Below are 17461 nucleotides of genomic sequence, written 5' to 3'. Positions count from 1 at the left end.
TTTTCTGGCAGTGCTCACATTGTCTTCCTAGTGATTGCCTTCGCTTTTTTCACTTCATCAATAATTAATATTTGGTATCTAGTTTTAGAAAAAGAAATCCTAGGTTTGGGGCAATTAATGTTATATTTTAAAGAAATTCCCCCCTTTGTCCAAATTCAAATGCTTTAGTTCATGCAAGCTCGATGAGTATGTAACCGAAATATGTTATTGATTACAGGAAATAAGTTAACGCGCACAAAGCACAAGTACCTATGCACTGTTGTATTGTATTTTTATTTATAGTATGTAACTTATATATATTTCATACTTTGCTTACATATGAGGCCGGCATTATATATAATACTTAGGTAATGTATAAAATGTCGTTGATTATATAGTTTGCCTGAGATCATCAGGCATTATATACATTACCCAGGTATTATATATAATGCCGGATTTTCATACTTTGCCGGTAACACATACAAAAGCTGGTCGCGAACGAAAGTGCACTTGAACAGAATCATTGTGATCGGATTTAAGTAGGGTTTTTACAATATAATTGATCTCTTTGTCATATTGCAGCTTTGAACTTTTATTAGTTTGTTCTTATCTTATTGCGTGGTAAATCATTATCATTATTTAATATTGACTCATGAGTTATTATGCTGATTTATCTTACCTTAAATTATCCTTTTCAAATCAATCTCAATTATACATAAATACATTCTGTATATATCAATTATACCTAGATTAAATGATGTAGGTAAATCCATATATACATTTGATATAAAGTGTTACATCTGTTAATAATTAAGAAACATGAAACTACGAATCTTTTGGGATGATTCATCTACAAGAATACGAGTGTAATATGAATAAGACCTATCTAGATACGAGTTATGAAAGATTAAAAGATCTTGCTTAAATTATAAAGTGAAATTATCTTATACATGAATATAATTAAATTTATGTTTGTAGTTTAAAAAATTGGGAATTCCTAACATAGTAAGCAAAATTCTAGGGGTTCTGTGGACTGGAACAGTTACACAGGGGAATAATTTGGGGTGGGGGGAATTTGTTCAAATGAATTGAAGACAATAATTGAATTTATCTATGAGTGCAAAATCCAAAACGGATCTTAGTTTTTCTCAGTTATTTTGAATTTTGAAATATCTGGGATTTTAGTTATTCAGAACTATTATCGTTCAGTCATTTTTTACCCTTATACCAATCCCCAAATTAAAAGAAGCATTAATAAAAATTATGTAAAACTGTTTTTTTTTTGTTTTTTTATGATTAAAAAATGTTTTTAATGATTCTGTATATTGTTCTGATCTCGATATATTTCCATTTTTAGGCTGAAAAAGACCCTTATAACTTATTCATAATACATAGTGATGAGGAATATCATAAAAAAATATTCAATGTATAATTTTAAAAAGATCGATTTAAACAATATGCATCCCCAAGGATTTATGTTCCATTTTTATTTTTTAAGTGATCTCATTTTGAAATATTAAAATTCTCCACTCTAAAAATGAATGGATCGCTTTATTATTTCGATCCTGGGATCTCTCTATCAATTTTTATATATACTTTTTTTCATTAATGGATAGAAAAATGTTCCAGCTTTCTTAGAGTAAAATAAATCTCTATTATTTAGAAGGGTCATTTTTGGCCAAAAACGTCGAAGCCGATTTGAAGATAAAAATATAGTCTTATTATTTATTAGCCACTACAAACTTCTTCATCTCATAAAACTAATTCCGCGAATCAACTTTTATATTTTTTCCATTAATGAATATAAAAATATTCAAGCTTCCTTAGCATTAAAAAAAAATTATTTGTCAACTGAAAGGTGTGATTTTTTGGCCCAAAATACCATGCAAATCTGCAGTTCATTACATACTCTATTTATTAGCGACTACAAATTGCTTCATCTCTTTAAAACTGATTCTGTCTATCAATTTATATATTTTTTTTACTAATGAATAGAAAAAGTTCAAGCTTGCTTTGGTTAAAAAAAAATTATCTATTAACTAAAAAGGTCACTTTTGGCCCAAAAAGTCGAAGCCAATTCGGAGGTCATTTTAAGCTATTAAATGAATCTGTATATTGGGACTTTTTCATGATTTTTTTGTAATGCCAATATAGTTTAAGCTCCCTAAAACATTATTAGGGTACATTCTTTCTAATATTTTAAGAAAAAGTCTTCAAACATATATTTTAAAATAAGTATATAGTTATGACGTTTTAGGCGTCACGAAACTTCTTTTGATCAGCTGTTCGAGCAACTCAGTACGTGGGGGAGAATAAAGATTAGACAACTCCCTCTTTTGTAACATACTTACAATGTTATTACTATTTGACCCTAACTAGTAGTTATTATTAGAATTATTGTTATAATAACATTAAATTTTTGTATCTCTCAACTTCTCCTCTTAAATAAATTTTTAAAAAAGGCCAGACAGTTCGCAGCTTAATAAGGACTAATTCATATCATCTACGTATGTATACACTTCGGACTGTCAGTATTCGAACTGATTTAAAAAATATGAAATAAACTTGAGTGACGTCATCAATGCCCAAACTATTGATTATACATTTGCAAAGAGTGTATAATTATTCACGTTGCAGGAATAATGAAAACAAGAAAGGGATTAACTGGTTAAGAAAAAAGTCTCACCAACTAAAAATGATAGTATTAATGATATCAAAATTCGATTTAAAGTTCAAATACCGGACGCTCAAATTGACTGAACCTGTATATAATATGTTCATGTAAAAATTGAAACAAATATCAATCATATTAATAACTATTTGGACAGCTTTTCAGTGGTTTTATATTGTATTTGACTCTTTCAAAATCATCTTCGGTTTTTCATAAAAGTAAAAAACTTATAATGCGTTTTTCTGTTTTATCAAAAAAAATCCCAGTTTGTTTTTATGTTATCACGACACATATAAAGAAAAAGGACCTTTTCCAAAAATTTAATATTTGAAATCTAATTTTTGAAATTTTTCCTGGAGTTAAGCTTTTTGGAAATTGATGTAAGAAAGAATCGAATAAATTTTTTATTTTTTGTAAATAGCTGTGGATTTTCAAATTTTTTTTCCAAAAAATTACTTTTTTTTAATTTCTTTTTACAAAAAATTTTATTTTCTGTAAATAGCTATAGATTTTTGAGAAAAAAATTCCAAAAAATTAAATTTTCATTGAAAAGCTTTGGATTTTCTTGCAAAAAAATTCCAAAAGCCAAGCCCCCAAAAATATAATCCTTTAGACGGCCCTGAAACTCCAAATAAAATTGTGGCTGTAATTTCCCAAATGTTGTGCTCTGTCATATCCATCTTCCATGACAAGAACTCTTCAAGTATTGTCACAAAAGGGCATTCAACGAAGAAATGCTGAACACTATTAAAAAGCTTCCCACAGTCCTGATTGATTCATTTGTTTTTACAAATTTTAGGACATGACACATCATTTTGTTGCTCACATAATGGTATGTATACATTGTGTAATTTACTAATTATAAAAATCAATTTTAAAATTTGCATTTTGCTTCATTTTAAATGAGTAATTTTCTTTCATTTGTTAAAATAAATCCCTAATTTGATGTATGAATTTAATGTAATGCTTGTCTGTGATAATTTATACCTATATTTTAAGAGTCAAATACACTTGTTACCTTTAGGAGAGGATATAATCGTATAAATACTCCGATATTTCTCATTTCAGATAGAACAAGAAAGATGATTACATATCTTTTACTCCTGACAGTTGCTTCCATCCTCATTCCGCCTTACCAGGCTGAAGGTTTGAATTCGGAAGGTTTGATAATGGCTATACAAATTAATATTGTTTTTTTTCTTTCACTTTCACAGATGGCTGCAAAATGATGCTTGACAAGCATAATAAGGCTGAAATGATGTCCAGAAATTTTATTTTTGGTAACAACAATCTCTGGCCAAATAAACAAGTACCTTATACCTTTGGACCAAGTTTTACACCCAACGAAAAATCCTTGATTCAAAGAGCGATGAATACAATTCAAGCACAGTCTTGTGTAACATTTGTACCTCGAAGCAGTCAAAGAAACTTTGTTCAATTTAGAAATGATAAGGAAGGGTGTTTTGCGTCTGCATTAGGATTTAATTTAAATAGAGCGACACTTGTAGTGAATTTAGATAGAAATGGCTGCATGGTAAGTTCAACATTTGTTAATGTGTACAAATAGTGTGCATTTCGTTTTGTTTCGTCTCATTTCTTTATTACATTTTGTCCCGTTTAGTATAGTCTAATATTTCGCGGAGAAAAAAATATGGGTACCCGCAGGGGGTTGAGGAGTTGGAGGGGCTGTAGCCCCACCCAAATAAAGGAATTTTTCCTTTTTAATAGATTTTTTTTTATTTAAAATTTAATTTTCTGTGAATAACTATAGATTTTTGAAATTTTTGCCCCAAAAATTTAATATTTGTAATTTTCTCAAAAATTTTTATATATGAATTATTTTTACATTAATTGAACCTAATGTACCAGAGGTTTGACCAGAAAAGTGCAATTTTCTAGCTCAAGTTTTCTCTTTTTGTCGCTGCTAGTGGGTATGGCTCTTGACTTTTTTCTTTTCAAATGCAAAAATGTAGACTGGGCCCAGCTATTGTTTGTGTATGGCGCCCTCTATCGGTTAACCGTATAATTTCAAGTTTTTTTTGCTTTATTTTTTTAATTATTCTTGATCGATTTCCAGGCCATACTGAGTGAGGGTGAGGTCCTCACTGCGCCCCCGGCCGTGAGTTGCCCGTCTTTGCTCTAGATATATGTAGCTGACGAAATTAACACAGCTTAGGTTAATTAATTATTTTTGTATTTCAGAGTCAAGCCACAATTATTCATGAGTTACTTCATGCACTTGGTTTTCTCCATGAACAAAATCGCCCAGATAGGGATCAATTTATTTTAGTGAGCTGGAATAATATCATTCCAACAATTAATCGATATTATCAATTTGCTCGAGCTCGAGCATCTGGAGAAAATATAGCACTTTGTAACTTTAGAAGTCTTACGCCCTATAGTAATTGCTATAATGGAATAACAGCCACAACCTTAGGACTTCCTTATGATTACCGATCCATAATGCAATATTCAAGGACAAGGTAAGGTATCAGGAGCGTCCGCAGTGAGTGGCTGGAGGATACCCCCCAAAAAAAAAAAAAAAATTAAGATTTTTTTTCTTTTTACTAGAAAATCTAATATTTGAAAATTAATTTTTGATAATTTTTTCAAAAATTTAATTTTCTGTGAATATCTGTGGACATTTGAAATTTTTTTCTGAAAAATTAAAAAATTAATTTTTGAATTTTTTTTTCCAAAAGTTTGATTTCTGTGAACAACTTTGAATTTTTTGAATTTTTTTTCAAAAAATTTACTTTTCTATTAATATATATAAAATTTCTCCTAACAATTAGCTTTTTCAATTTTTTTAGAAAAATTTTATTTAAATTTTTTTTTCCAAAAAATATTAATTTTTGATTTATATTTTCAAAAAGATTATAAAAGCCAATCCCCCCTCCCCTCAAATATAATATTGCAGACGCCCCTGGGCATTTCTAATTTGATTAAATAATGACGTTAATTCCTTTATTTACTCTCCAAACTATAGTTTCTCAAGAAACGGTAGACCCACAATGACGGCCACCCGTGCTGGAGGAAGTATTTTAGGAAATAGAGTTGGAATGACAGCATTGGATATTCAAAAACTGAATAAGGCATATCAATGCATTGGAGGTATTTAAATCATCTTCATATCCAAGATGTCATATAATCATTATCACTATTCTCTAGGAACGAGTTGCAGGGATCAATCTAGATTTTGTCGATTCTATAGAACGTGGTGCAGTCGATCCTCAGCCATAAGAAGACTTTGCAACAAAACTTGTAATGTGTGTTAAAAAATTTAAATAACCAATGACAATAAAAATGCATTTAAAATAATTGAGTATCTAATTTTATTACAGTAGTCAGATTATTATTCTTGAGATATTTAAATAGATGGTATATTTCATCTATTAATAAATATATTAACCACTTGACGCATTTTTCAAGAGATATTTCGATTTTTTTAATTCTTTGCAGCAGACGCGATATATCTTCTTAAAAGAACAAATTAGCTAAATAAAAATGGATCATTTAAGTGAGCTTAGACTGCAGAGACATCTGAAGGGGTGGTCTGGAGGGGCTGTAGCCCCACCCCCAATTTAGAAAAAAATTACGCAAAAATAGGGGTAAAATTGTTTTTTTGAAAGATTTATTTTCTTAAAAAAAGGTCATACGTGCAAATTATGCAACAGACCAAAATACTTAATATTTGAAAAAATTTCCGAAAATTTCTTTTTGGAATTTTTTTCTAAAAATTATAAGTTTCCCAATTTTTTGGATTTTTTATTTATTTCTGTGGATAGCTATAGATTTCTGCAATTTTTCTTTAAAAAATTTAATATTACAATTATTTTTTCCAAAAAATTTTATATTGGAATTTTTTTCAGTATTGCAGATAGATATTATTCATCTTTATTGGATCGTTTGAAAAACGAGCTACAAGAAAAACGCCCTCGATTGGCCCAAAAAAAGTGATTTTCATCACGACAATGCACCAGCTCACACCTTAGAAGATGTGGTCACAAAATTAATGGAAAGAGGGTTTCAACTCGAGATGCCTGCAGCACTAGCTATCTCCTGCACCTTCACTCTTCTGTCATCCATCACCATATCATGGATTTTATCAATGATTTCTGAAGTAGTAAACTCTGTATTCATGTTTCCTTCCTCCTTGTTCTCTTACTTCTTTTATTTTCTTGTATGTATATATATGTGTAAAGCACAGTCTTTTACCTCGTTTTAAGTATAAATAGTCGTGTATTTTATGGATGTATCAGAGTAGGTTTTTGTGTTAATAAGAATATAATTGTTCCTATTAGACAACCTTAGTTTTATTCCTGTACGTCTTTCCTCTCCTCATTTCTCTCGGTCATCCTGGATTCCTTGGGTGATTCCTGGATGTGGTTGCATATGTGCAACAAAAAACATTTAACACGGCATTACCTCGCTAACCCAAAAATACCCTATGTGTTTTGATTTCAGCTGTCGATTCCCTCCTCTTGCTTGATACATGATGCCTATTTCATAATTTATTCTTTTTGATAAATAATCAAAGTATGAAGTTTTTCTATACTTATGCATCGTTTCCAAAAGGACAGTAATACAATCAATCTCTTGTTGATCCCTCGTCGTTTATATAATATATATATTAGCCATTTTATTATTTCTATGAATAAATTTTAGGTTAGTTGATCAGAGTTTTTTTCTGATCGGCGATCAATTGCAATATGGCAATATTATATCGCTGATCGAAGTATCGCAATCGGTCCTCATCTTGATATCGCTATATTGCAACAGAAAAAAATTGCGATCCGATAAATTTGTACAAAATTACATATGATGTAATAGTGCAGTGGTTTTCGAGCCCGGTCTTTGTGTTGAGACTGTTTGTTTATGGTTTTGGTCTATTCTCAATTTCGACACATCAAAATCGGAGTCTTAGGTCTTAATAAGGAAAAATAACAAAAATGTTTTAATTTTGAGCTTTGTTCACAAAAGTGGGAAAGTATTAGATGGACGAAATCTTCCTCTTACAATTAGGTATCTAAAATTTAACTATGATGTTTTGATATTTACTGAACCATATATTATCCCTATAGAATGTATAAGGAACTTAAATCTACTTTCAACATAGGATACGAGGATTATGCGTTCTTTGAATGGCATCAGTGATGGTCAAAAGTTCAACCACCAGTTTCAAATATAGACAACTTTGATTTGCTTTTCGCTATATTGCAAAGACAGTTGACGAATATACAACGTTAAAAAACACGCTTTTGTACACTGTCCATTTCTGAAAATTATACATTCTTTTACATTAAATAATTCCAGGCATATTGTAAATTGTTAGCCAAGATATTTGGTAGCGTTTGTGCTATTCGATATTCGGAGTAATAGGAATCATAGTTCAGACGATGGAAAAACAAATTATGAAGCTATCAGCAACTTGTAAAGGGTTAATTGCTCATCAGCTCACAGAACTAAAAGGGATTGACAGAAGAAATATGAGGATTATCTTGATGTTGGCTGCCATCGGACACACCAATTTAACCCGGCGGATCCAGCAATTACAAAACTCATCTTCAAATTACACCATCGAATTAATTAAATATTTTACATTGATCTTACTCCAGTATGAAAGGACTCTTAGGCTAATTATTCATCGATATAAGAAGTACAAGAAAGAAACTACGGACTGAGTTGTCTTTTTTTGTTTGTTTTTGTGTGTGTGTTTTTTCCTGTTTATTTTAAATACAATAGGTTTCAAAAATATTATAGTTGTAAGTACACAAATTTATTATTTTATTAGTTTATATTTTATGCTTGGATAAAGAGATCATAAAAAGGAAAACTTATTTATAACTCAAATGTTTATTTATGTTTTTTTTAAACATAATTTTCCTATATTTTATCTATTTAACGATTTTTATTTTATATGGAAAAAATAAATTGATAAAGATTATGCAGACTTGCAGATTATGATGCATCAGTACAATTCTAGTTTGATCCATAATATGTTGAAATACATATGGAATATATTCGTTAAGATTGAATAAAGACTAATTAATTAATAATTGTTATACAGTAGAGTGGTTATAAAATATATTTTATTTTAAATTTGTGTACGGATAATACTTCTCGTATGTTTGTTTCTAGGTATTAAAACATGCTGTGCAAAGTTTCAATCCTATAGTAATATTAGCATAGTTTCATAAGCAATTGAAATAATCAGCTTTAATATAGAAATTATCCTTAATAATATGATTTTGAAGCATAACAATTAAAATATTACCATCGATTTATCATAAAACTCATATTAAATATAGATCTTTTGGCTTTGTTGCTTTATATTATATGAAATTACATTTTTTAAATACATTGTACAATATATATTAAGCAAAAAATTTGATTTTTAGAAAAGTAGAACATCTCAAAATTAATTTTTACCTATGAAACCTTGTTTGAATAATTTTGTGATATAATATATCTTAACGATAAAAAAAATGCACTGGATAAAAATAACAATCCAAAGTCAAAATTAAAACTTACAAGCTAATTAAAGTAGCAATAGGTCTAAAAAAGAAGACCTTTGTCATTCTTAATGTTGCAAAAATAGCAAACCCTGACGAAGTAAAATCGGTGATTGGTTTTCTACGTAGGGATGCTCAAACTTTTTATCAAGCTCCGAAGCCAGAAGAATATGATGGGGTATTGACCAAAAAATATTTACGAATCCTGTCAGGTCTATGAATATGGTGGTAAAAGTAAAAAAAACTATGGTTATACCGCAGTTTTTCCTATTATTTCCTATATTATTGTACAGAAGTTGCACAAAAATTAAGTGACTCTATGAAAAGAAAGAAAGTGTCTCCCGAGAATTTATTTTCAAGAATATCATGAAAAATTTAAGTCTTAGGTAAGATTAGCAAAGAGAGGTGGCTAGTTTTGTACAGTAGTGGTCGCTTATTCTCGTCAAACTTTTTGGAGGAGGAAAAGGATGAGGTAAATGAGAAAGCTCTTCTCCAGGAAAGGAACAAAAGTGATAGATGTATGGTCATTGCAGACAAATTGAGGTGAAATAAGACGTCAAAGAATGGTAATGATTCTTTAACGTGCCGTTCGGGTCGTGGAGGCCTCCTGAGGGTGAGAAACAGTATGGAAATATCTCTGAGGGTACGGTGCATGCTGTGAATGAAAGTAATGACGAAATGGAGGGAGAGTAAATAAATTTTTTGGAGAATTTGACTTTCAGACCCTGTGTCTGAAAGTAGACGAAAATAATAAAGTTCAAATTTCTACTTCAGATGAAAAGATTGAATGTACTTATATTAAAAGTGGCGTAGGTTCGGCTGGCGGGAAAAGAGACTGTGGTATGATTGAGAAATGGTATGTGTGAATATGTGAAGCTTTGTTTTTATTAGTTCGATTGTTTTTTAGGTCTTTAAAAGGAAATTTATTTTTTAACCATAATGTTAAATGATGTTTTATGCAGACACAAATTTCCTTTTATGTGTTTATATTTATTATTGTACTTCTAATAATTATCAATAAAGACCTTGCTGTTGAAAAAAACAACAACAACACGCAAAAAGGAGAGATATATCATTCTGTTTGGCACGACATCAACGTTACGAGATCTGTAAAGAAAGATGCTAAAGGCTTCGAGGGATCAAGAAATAAGAAAGATACTTGAAACTTAGAAAGGATTATTCAGGAGTACAACTACGTAGACCTGGGCTAGGTAGGATATCAGTCCCACCAAGATTGACTTTTTCTGGAATAAAAAAGAGCTAAGTAACAAGAGTGAGTCGCCGCCTGGATTACATACTCGCCTCTCCCAGGATAGCAGCAGTCCTTAAAAAACTAATAGTATATCTTTCATACCATTCAGATACCCCCCTCAACAGCAACGCTCTGTACCCCTACTAGAGTCCGAAAGCTGTTTTAAAGAGAATATCTCCCTTTTGAAGGGCAACAAGTCATACACAGAATTAGCAAGAATCATTATAGAATGTGTTAGCCATAAGGAGGAGACATGTTATTCAGCTTTTAATGTTCTTGAAGAAATAGAGGCCAGATGCCGCTCACTATTGATTAAGAGAGGTTGCGAGGCGGTAGCTGAGAGAAATAAAGCCCAGGATAGACTAGAGGTCCTGAATGATCTCAATGATAGCGATGTCAATGTCCAGGACGAGATTAATTTCCTCGTCGAAAATTAGTGCAGAGAAGCTTTAATTAATATAAAAACCAATATTGTCAATGCAAATATTAAAAAAAAATCAAATTTTAAATATCTCAAGAAGTCTTACCAAGGTGCAAGGAGAATATATATATTTAGAAAACAGAGGATACTACTAAAATAACGTAAGAAGCTCAATGATTTTATACTGAGTTAATTCTGTAGATCCGGAATAGCTTTTAAAATTCTTATAATTGTGTATTAAAAAGTGCAAGAATTTTATGTTTTTATCTGACAATGAGTATTGTATGATTGTTTCAAAAAAGACTGATATCCCCTTTGGATCTTAAAGGAGAAATCAGAATATCGGGCTGCCACTACGGTGAAAATAGCTCTGATTTCTTCAACTCTGACAGTAAGTATGTTTCAAAAAAATTAAGTTTTTTTCTTTTAAACCTAGTTTGTCTAATAGATAATAATAAGACAAACATTTTAATAACAAAATCATGTCTTTAACTTTAATATTAAGGAAGTTATGACCCTTTTTCCCTTTTTTTCCTACTGTTAATGTTATTACTTACACCAAAATTTGTGATCAAATATGATCTTTCAATTAAATAACACAACCTTTTTACATATCAAGATAATTGAATAAAATTTTCAGCAATTACAAAGTACAGAATTATGCAAAAGTTGTTACTTTTAAATACCTAAATACAAAAATACTTTCATATTCTAGAGTAATAAATATTGAAGGTACTAATGTTGGAGGTAAATTTATTTGCTTCGCATCGAAAGATTTTTGGATAATTTAGAACATACTAGATAAAAAAATATTTTAATGTCCATTATACCTTTTTATAATCCATTCTATTCCATCCGTGATTTAAAGGCTATCTTGAAGTGACCTTTTTTTTACAGCCAATGGTGCAATTAAACGAAGCAACGTATAGAAAAAAATTTAAACTAGTGAAAGATTAAGAATTTATCTACACTAAATATAAATGACGTCAAACTGATTTTCCCCATTTAAGTAATGACAATCAAACATTTCTATATGGATTCCAAAAGCGTTTATAGACTTCTACAGACTCCTCCTGCTAATTATTTTCGCACCGTAAATCGGTATCTTGTAACATACCTACTGATATGTACCACTGCCGTCAACTTCTCTGAAATCATACCTTTACAGCTTAATAAGGCAAACTCCATAGCTTTTATTTTTGTACCAGGTGTAAAAAAAGTAATGACACCTTCCAAAAATACAGTTTTGAATAGGTGGTGTTGATTAAATCTTAAAGCCCGTTTATTTTGAATATCTTAGATTCTAAGCCTTTGATTGATGTACATGTTGTAATCAAAAATTATGGATATGTTGCGATGGAGGCAAAAAGGGTCATCATAGGAAATTTAATCCACGCCGGGAGGACCACTTTGGACATCATGAAGGCCTTGAATGTCATCAAGGCGACAGCTGGTCAGGTCATAAATCGATTGGCTGATGGGTACAATAAGGACAACACCATAGGCAAGCCTGAAGACATCATAGGCATTTCAACGATGAAGATGTCGCCAAGAAGATGAAGGTGGATCGGTCTACTATGGATAAGGCCATTCGAAAGGCATGGGAAAGATCGCTTAGAAGAATTGAGAGGCCATTCCTGTCGCAACGTCAAAAAAACTCCGTCTTCAGCGATTTCAACAACTCTTGAATTATCAGAAACAAAACAGCAACCGGGTAATTTTCTCCCCTGATGAAAATATATTTACTGTTGACCCTTTCTACAACAACCAAAATGATCGGGTGGTATGCTTTGGTAAGGCTGACATAAAGACAGTCACCAAGACCAAACATCCAGCCTCTGTGATGATATTGGGAGTTGTGGTATCAACAGGAGAAAAAATGCCTCCAATTTGGTTTTCTGTTGGATACCAGTTACCTACCTGCAGCCGACTACTTGATGGTGTTGTAGGAAAATGTGGTCCCATAGATCACCAAGATTATAAAAAAGTACAACAAGGCCACTTTTGGGTCTTTTTATAGAATTTATGTATCTAATTCTTCAGATTACCAATTTAAAAAAAACCAAAAAAACAGGCCACCTAACAATTTAAATTACAAGTGGTAACTCATCTTAAGATGTGATTGATATCTGACATGCTTAGAAATGAGATATTTTAAAAGAAAAATAATTTTATTTGAATTTACAATGTATACTACCTCTTAGTCAGTCTTTAATGTTCTAAATTGACGTTGAAAAAAGGAGACATTGATTGATCTAGCGATTTATAAAACTGAATTTATAATTAAGTAACAAAAGTATTATTTTTATTTCTTCCATAAAGGCATATTATTGATTATCTCCTGTTTTTTTCTTTAAAAAAATATATTAGTAATTAAAAAAAATATTATTTTCATTTGCAAAACGCAACAATTAATCATCAACATTTTGTTTCTTTCTTATTTTTGCATCAAGAATTAATTATTGTTTTAATTAATTATTTTCTTTTAAAAAACAAGTAATGCAGCCACTTTTGTGTATTTTCTTTAAAAAAATTAATCAGAGCTAATTTTATTAAATATTCATAAAGACTTATCCTTAAAATAAATTTTTTTTATACAATATTTCTAATAAAACCATTCTAAAATGGTTTTTCCAATTAAATAAAAAAATGCAAAATCAAACTTTTCATTCAAAAAAAACCGTTTTTATATATATATTTGCTTTCATATTATTATTATTGAAGATGTAATATTTTTCCCCGTCTTTTTGCTTAACTCTATATATAAGTAAAACTTTGAATAAAAAAACTGTGCAGTAAAAACTGAATTTTAAGGTTTCTTTGAAGGAAAAAGTATTACAAAATCACAAACAACTACACCATATAAAAAGTATTTGCGGAGAAAAACTTTAAACTATAATGACTTTCGATATTCTTCAATAACAAGAGGATGCTCAATAAATAGTTATATATAACAGTATATATAAATTCTGCAGTAGTTCATTATATAAAACATGGACTGAAATTGATTAAATAAAATAAAAAATTCAATAGATGTTTTATTTTACAACAGTGTATTTTTATGTGACGTCAGTTTTGTTGATGACGCCCATTTTGGAAGCCAATACAGTCAAGTTTTACAAGAATTAAAATAATATTTTTATTAATATTAAGAAAAATAATGAACCATTGCTGTGTATTTATATATCAAAATGGGATCAACGAATAAAATGACTTAAACTTTGCTGTCTATCCTACTAATCTATTCATTTAATAACTAGTTCTATTAAATATTAGACCCTACTATGTATTAAAAATATATAATTACATTACATTGTATCTAAAATACAATCTTATTTCCATAGTGTGGACCAGTGGTTCCCAATATTGGGACCATTTTAGAGTAAGCAATCAAAAACGACCAATATATATTAATTTTTTGTGCAACAAATTGCCATATAGAATATTAATGCGTTAAGTAACTATACATTTAGTCAATTCTTCATCGGGAAGAAAATCACCAGGTTATCATTATGTTAGAGATCATAAGGAAGACTCCTACAAACGCTCCATATGGAATAGTTGATACTCTTGTGTCAAGAATGGACTCTTTTCAAACATTTTAGCAGCATTGATCACCATTCACATGGTATTCTTAACAAATTTAGCCACTAAGTGAAAAAAAATCGACCAGATACTGCCAAATTTAACTGCGAGTTTCCGTGACGATGGAATTTGACCTACCTTGGGGGCCATCTGTTCACCTGCACAACCTCTAGTTCTGGGGGTGTTATAGCATATTATAATAGGGTCACAAATGCTTATGAACACGGCGGTGGTGGAGTTTAAACTGCTTTGGGCCCAGCGCTTCACCTGTACAACCTATGGGCTGGGGGATATTAAAAGGAATATTTCATGGCAAGTTTCTTCATTATTCAATAATTTTATTATCCGAATATAATATAAATTGCAACGAAATTACTCACAATTATATTGCTTACTGTGATATAATTTTTTGGCCAAATGGTTTTTCGACGAAACATCCGTTCGACAAATTTGTATTCACAAATTGTCCGATGGTGAAATGTCCATACGGCAAAAAAAAATCGGTTATAAGTCCACTTACGATGATTTTTATTTTTTATCTAAAAAAATAGAACTATTGCTATAAATTTAAAAGTAAAAGATCATCTAAATATAATTTATATTGCCTGATAACATACATTTTTGGGCGAAATATATTTATTGTTTCATTATTTCCTCAGATATATTACAAAAAATTTATAGTAGCTTTAACCAACCAACACGATTTTTATTTATATATATGGAAAAAGATCCGTAAATCGATTTTTTTTTTTTGCTCAAAGAGGCATCGTATATTTGAATTTATAATCTGATTATCTCAAATTCATTCACAATGATTAATACTCATTTGATATGAAGAAAAGTTATGTAAAAGACTGGCAGCAATATTTTTGTGCAACATTTTGAACTTCAATCTAATGAAAACATATCTTAAAATTAACGCAATAATTTTATAAGATTTTTTTATCGTATCATAATTTTTGTCCTCCATATTGCTACTGCCTCATTTTGTAAAAGTTTAACTTTGGACAATTTAAATTAATTTTGGTTAATAGTAATTGTAATCACTTTCTGTCAGCAGATATGTCGTTTCTTAAAGTTATCATATTTTTATGGCATTATCTCATGCTTGTTTTTTACACACATACACGCACAATATTATATCCCTATGCATTATACTAGGAAAGAATTAATACTAAATTTAATTTTAGTCCTAATTTCAACTGTAGATATGGAATCAGAGAGGACAATTGTCAATTCATATGTTACCCACGAACAATTCGATACCGATATTTAGAAGATAATTGTTTGAACGTTTTGCTTAGACTTAAAAGGGAAGGATCTATCTTGATCTTAAAAAAATAAATCCAAGAGATCTTTTAGACATTTCCAAGCCAATCTTTTAGACATAACTAAGCCAATCTTTTAATTAATTCAGACCAAATAACAAGTCCAAACTTTTCCCAAGCTAGCAGAAAATTATATTGACCGGGGGTAGATGTCTCTAGATTTGTACAGCAAATTGATCAAAGCAAAATAATAAACGATAAATTCAAGTATATATATTATACATTTTAAATTATTCCTTAGGCAGAGCAACTTAACCATAATTAATCCTCTGTTACTTTAGCCTTAATAGATGTTACATATGATATTATAATCTTACGTGAACAGATTGAATATATTTTACTATTATATTTTTTTACCTGTGAATAAATTAATTAGTTTTATCAAACAAGATAATAAAGGAGGGATCATTCAACACAATGTGTAGACATAAACCCACCTCGGGACTTCAGTTCCTCTTCCTTTTTGCTCTACTCTGTGCGAACTTCTCAAAGACATATTTTGACCTCAGCTCCCTTATTTTTATAAAAAACCTTTCCTTCATGATGTCACTCACCCTCTTTTCTGTGACGAAGGAGTAACTAATAGAATAAAAAAGAGTTGAAGTACATAGTGTTATCTCACTAACACAAAAATACACTACCTATTATGTAGTTCGCTGTCAATTCCCTCGTCTCATTTGATAAATCATGGCTATTTCATAATTTGTTCTTTTTGATCAAATATCAAGTTATATTCAGAGATGGAAAAAATGTGTAATAATGTTTAAAATGAACGAGAGATGCCTTAAAACAATCTATTAATTTCATTTTTACATCCCTCAGATAGTAATTTTTTTTTACCATATTACTGGACAAAACTCTTGAGCCTTTGGTTAGATTCCAATTGATTGTATTGATCCACAACTTCCTTTCTTATTATTTCTTATGGATGGTAAACATTTTCATGAACAACAAGCCTAGATACTTTTTATTTGTAGCGAATCTATTTTTATAATCGAATTCTTATTATAATATTTTTGCTGCCAAGAATCGAATTCAATATTATGCAGGACGTCAAAGAACAATTCCATCATCATTATCAAAACTCAAACAAAAAGACAATTCAAATTGTTTAAACGTATAATTGTGATAGATATTACCGAAGTTTTATTAAAAATTAAATAAGAATGATGTCTAATTTAAAAATAAAAACTTAATTAATTTTATGTTTGTAATCTATTACCGTAAAATGAAACAAAAATTTATTTCCTTTTGTATAAAATATAATGCTTGTTTAATTTTTTTAAGTGTATTTGTTCTAAGACTAATTGTACCTACAATTCCAATATTGCTTATCTTTCTTTTTTATCCATAAATAATTACTCATTGTAAATAGTAAATACTAAATATAATAAAAGAAAAGAGTAAATATCCATTAGAACCAATATTCAGAGCTGTATTTGAGTCCCCTTTTTCAATTTTCAGGTCAAGTCCGAGTCCTCATTCACCAGGTTTTGTGGTTCCGAGTACAAGTTTACATAAGAAAATAAATAATCTCTATATCTACTTGTAGTCTCGTCCTCAAGTTCTTCCCTAACTTTTGAGGACATTACTTTACTTTGGGGCTCCATTGGCTTTGTGATTATGTAGTGAGAATAAAAAAGATTATAAGAATACGGATGACAGATTTGATAATAAAAACATATATTCAGGAAGGGAGCATTCTCTTTG

General features: G+C 30.0%; 2 protein-coding genes across 10 annotated transcripts in view; one reads left to right on the top strand and one right to left on the bottom strand.

The window, feature by feature from the left end:
• LOC121114803 (zwei Ig domain protein zig-8) overlaps positions 1-17461 on the bottom strand; it is a 221319-nt gene that overhangs the window by 19446 nt on the left and 184412 nt on the right. The window lies entirely within an intron of this gene.
• On the top strand, positions 3690-5971 carry LOC121114805 (hatching enzyme 1.2). The gene is made up of 5 exons (XM_040708884.1): positions 3690-3796; positions 3865-4184; positions 4853-5133; positions 5640-5764; positions 5822-5971. The coding sequence occupies exons 1-5, from the start codon at positions 3733-3735 to the stop codon at positions 5926-5928; spliced, it is 897 nt and encodes a 298-aa protein (XP_040564818.1). The 5' UTR covers positions 3690-3732; the 3' UTR covers positions 5929-5971.

This window comes from Lepeophtheirus salmonis, chromosome 3 (genome assembly GCF_016086655.4).
Source record: "Lepeophtheirus salmonis chromosome 3, UVic_Lsal_1.4, whole genome shotgun sequence".
NCBI lineage: Eukaryota > Metazoa > Arthropoda > Copepoda > Siphonostomatoida > Caligidae > Lepeophtheirus > Lepeophtheirus salmonis.
This window is presented reverse-complemented; position numbering and strand designations above follow the sequence as displayed.

Bases quoted from the DNA above. Each gene is read 5' to 3' on its own strand.
- LOC121114805 (XM_040708884.1), top strand. From the start codon at position 3,733: ATGATTACATATCTTTTACTCCTGACAGTTGCTTCCATCCTCATTCCG. The intron at 3,797-3,864 runs GTTTGAATTCGG...TCACTTTCACAG, and splicing joins TCCGCCTTACCAGGCTGAAG to ATGGCTGCAAAATGATGCTT. The intron at 4,185-4,852 runs GTAAGTTCAACA...TTTGTATTTCAG, and splicing joins TAGATAGAAATGGCTGCATG to AGTCAAGCCACAATTATTCA.